Source organism: Fopius arisanus, unplaced genomic scaffold, assembly GCF_000806365.1.
Source record: "Fopius arisanus strain USDA-PBARC FA_bdor unplaced genomic scaffold, ASM80636v1 scaffold00096, whole genome shotgun sequence".
NCBI classification, from domain to species: domain Eukaryota; kingdom Metazoa; phylum Arthropoda; class Insecta; order Hymenoptera; family Braconidae; genus Fopius; species Fopius arisanus.
Genome location: NW_011887835.1, coordinates 153,183 through 154,392, shown reverse-complemented (window position 1 = coordinate 154,392; position 1,210 = coordinate 153,183). Strand labels below are relative to the sequence as shown.

General features: G+C 37.6%; 1 protein-coding gene across 2 annotated transcripts in view; it reads right to left on the bottom strand.

The window, feature by feature from the left end:
* LOC105270852 (odorant receptor 7a-like) overlaps positions 1–1,150 on the bottom strand; it is a 12,974-nt gene extending 11,824 nt beyond the window's left edge. For both annotated transcript variants that reach the window (XM_011312073.1, XM_011312072.1), the window contains exons 1-4: positions 1,064–1,150; positions 686–961; positions 487–637; positions 24–344 (exon numbers count right to left, since the gene is read on the bottom strand). In XM_011312073.1, the coding sequence (XP_011310375.1) occupies positions 24–344; positions 487–637; positions 686–961; positions 1,064–1,130 (815 nt within the window). In that variant the 5' untranslated portion in view covers positions 1,131–1,150. The remainder of the gene's footprint in view (positions 1–23; positions 345–486; positions 638–685; positions 962–1,063) is intronic.
* Positions 1,151–1,210: the final 60 nt, after the last annotated feature.

Genomic DNA, 1,210 nt, shown 5'->3' with positions numbered 1-1,210 from the left:
GATTCGTCGAAACACTGAATTACCCAAAAATTTTTTGATAATGTTGAATACAAATAATGAGTTGATGGTTAGGACTAGAATACGGAGCCGAGTGTTTCGGGCCCTTGGTGCCGATGGAATTCGTATCAAATTCATCGCCAATCTGATAATCATCATCAACAGCAGTGCACGTTTTCAAACGGAAATTGAGAATTTTGAATTGCGCTGCAATATGCAGCATGAGAGCAAGAAATAGGCAGTCATTCGAAATAATCGAACAACAGTATATGAGAAATGTCAAGAAATCAATCAGCAAGATCACCAAAAAATTCAATGGCTCCAATAAATTCCTCAGAACCGTGTAGCTGCCAACAAAAATCATTTTAAAAAATACTCAACGCCATTAGAAAATGAAAATAATACTTCCCTGAAATAATCTTCAATTTTCACACTCGATTCTACAGATAATAGAGAAAAAATCTGATGATTACAACCACTGAATCTTACCTTATTGGCAGGTGATTGATTGTTCTGTGATTTTCGTCTAGACACTCGCGATAGAAAAGCGGCAAATCGAAAGTCCCAAGGCACAGCCAAATGAGTGTTACATTTTTTGTAAATTTCATGGTTTTCCTCAGTACTTCATCCCTGTAGAGAGCTATCCTTAAATTATAATGGCGATGTGTCAATCAATTTTGTAACTCACCGACTTGTGTTGAACATATTGTAGATCTCTCCCAAGCGAGTAATCTAGCCAGGAATAAAACGTTTGAATGATGCCACAGGGTGTTGATGTGCTTGAGAAGTCCAACACTGAATGTTGATATCACCACAAGCATTAGTGTCTGCTGGAGAAAATTGTGCTGAAGTGCTCGAGCTGTTATGATGTATCCATTTATTCTGGATGCCATTACAAATAGCATGACAAAGGTGTAAACATTGTATACCCATCTTCGACGGTCATTCCAAGGATTCCAAGTACCTGAATAAATTCAAGATTAACTGGGGTTCATTTGATGAACACACATTAACGCAATCGATGCTCTTCAATTATTTCTAGAAATTCACTATTTCAAATAGTCACCTAAATATGTAAGACATTTCAGATTGAATGCGATGTAAGATTTTCCTGGAGCCACTTTGTCGATCATATTACGATTTTTATGCTAGAGCTGTTGTCACCCGAATGATCGGAGGGTCTTCCCTCCAAGTCTTCAGCTACTACATTTCC